The 1921-nt window shown below is 34.5% G+C and overlaps 1 protein-coding gene across 1 annotated transcript; it reads right to left on the bottom strand.

Moving 5' to 3' along the window:
* Positions 1 to 280: 280 nt before the first annotated feature.
* On the bottom strand, positions 281 to 568 carry M406DRAFT_264457 (uncharacterized protein; the record flags this gene model as incomplete). Its single annotated transcript, XM_040917665.1, has 1 exon — positions 281 to 568. A coding segment is annotated over one exon (288 nt), but the record flags the coding sequence as incomplete, so codon positions are not given.
* Between the last annotated feature and the right edge of the window lie 1353 nt (positions 569 to 1921).

Here is a 1921-nt window from a genome sequence, read left to right as displayed (position 1 = left end):
TACTAATAGATAATATAGCAGAAGTAGAAAGTAATGAATCAGAGTATGAAATAGAAAAGATTTTCAAGCATAGAAGCATAAATAGCACAAGAAAATATCTTATCAAATGGAAAGGCTATCTAGCAAGCGAAAACTCATAGGAACTATGGAAGAACGTTGAAAATACTCAAGAAAGAATAGCTGAGTATTGGAAAAGGAAGGAAACCAGTACCTAAGACGATCGCTCCGCCCCGGACCGAAACTCAGAAGCTTCGGGAATCTCACTTTCCAGAAAGTCCGATCAATCTATCATAGAACCTCTCAAATCTACAGAGTTCCAATTGAAACCTTCAAAGGAAGAATCCCTAGCTATAATAACAGATTCCTCTGCCACTACAGCTTGCACTTCAGCAGCAACGCAAGCTCGCTTCTTCTCAGCCTCCTCACATTCCAACTTCTTCACACTGAAAAGGCCTCGACGAATAGCTTTCATCATCCTCTCAAACCATAAACGCTTCTGCTTTCGCAAACATCCTACTTCCGCAGCAGCATTGCGCAGCTGCTCCTCAGCATTCTCGAGTTGGTTTTCCAGGCATTGGTGTTAAACATCTATCCAGCGAATTTCCGCTGCACTCAGCTCTTAAACGTTGCATCGAGAGCAACCTAAGCAAATACATTCAGCGCAGCAAGAGGAATCCTCGATAGAGATTTAACAAAACTGAATACTACAATCCTTACAAAAGGAATAAGAAGGCATGATAATAGCGTTTTGAAGAACTAAGGAAAGAAGAGAATCCTTTTGTTTAGTCTTCTCAGCACGAGAACGAGATTTGTTGATTCTGTTCAATATCTTAATTAGGAAGGCAAGATTATATATATGAAGGATTTGCTAGAATACTTACAAAAGATCATTGGAAATAACAACTGATAGGAGAGAAATGATATTATGATTCATTCAATATGCAGGTTATAGAACAGGTTATGAGTAACAGGGATCAGGTATTAAGGATTCAACATCCTGACAAAGTATTGATTATATAACTCAGGATTAGGGTTATGGGCACGGCTAATCAGGAAGGATAGCTCTGAATATGTGCTATTCAGAGCTAGCAGAATAACTTGAATATGTTGCTATCCAATATATTCATACTGAAGAGCTGAATATATAAGAACACGTTCGTTACCATTAGATGAATTCAGTATATAGCTCTTCAGTTGTAAATCTAAGTATTCAGTTTCATATACTGAGTAGCCCCAAAGGCAGTGAATACTTGCATCGCTTATTAGGACTTGTACGGTTCCGTATTCAAGAACTTGATACTTTGATACCGCTCTTATTAGCATAAACCCCTTCGTATACTTAGGAATCTTCGGATTGCTGCAGTGCTCATTACATTAGAGCAAATGCTTAAGGCTTTCGAAAATGCTATCAGAAAAGAAGCATGCTTAACAATATCTACTATTCCTCTAGATAGCAGAAACAGCATAAAAATCAGAACCAATACTTGCAAATATATTATAAGAATATTATAAGTTTAAGAAATTATTTCAGAAAGAATTGAATATAGAATTGCTAAAACATAGCTTATATAACTACAAAATCCTGCTATAAAAAGGGAAATAGCTTAAATTCTTTTCTATTTACGAACTAGATAAAGCATAGCTAGAAATACTTAGAGAATATCTTAACGAGAATCTTAAGAAAGAATATATATAATTATTGCAATTACTAACAGAATATCCTATCCTGTTTATACTTAAGAAAAATAGCAAGCTTAGATTATATATTAATTATAAGCAATTCAATAATATTATAATTAAAAACTGATATTTATTACTACTTATTAAGAAATTACAAGATAGATTGTAAGAAGTATAGTAATTCACAGTTCTGAATCTGAAAGAAGCTTATAATCTAATCAGAATAAAGAAAGAAGAAGAA

Source organism: Cryphonectria parasitica (genome assembly GCF_011745365.1).
Source record: "Cryphonectria parasitica EP155 unplaced genomic scaffold M406scaffold_7, whole genome shotgun sequence".
Taxonomy (NCBI): Eukaryota; Fungi; Ascomycota; class Sordariomycetes; order Diaporthales; family Cryphonectriaceae; genus Cryphonectria; species Cryphonectria parasitica.
The sequence above is the reverse complement of the archived record's forward strand: the minus strand, read 5'-3'. Positions and strand labels throughout refer to the sequence as shown.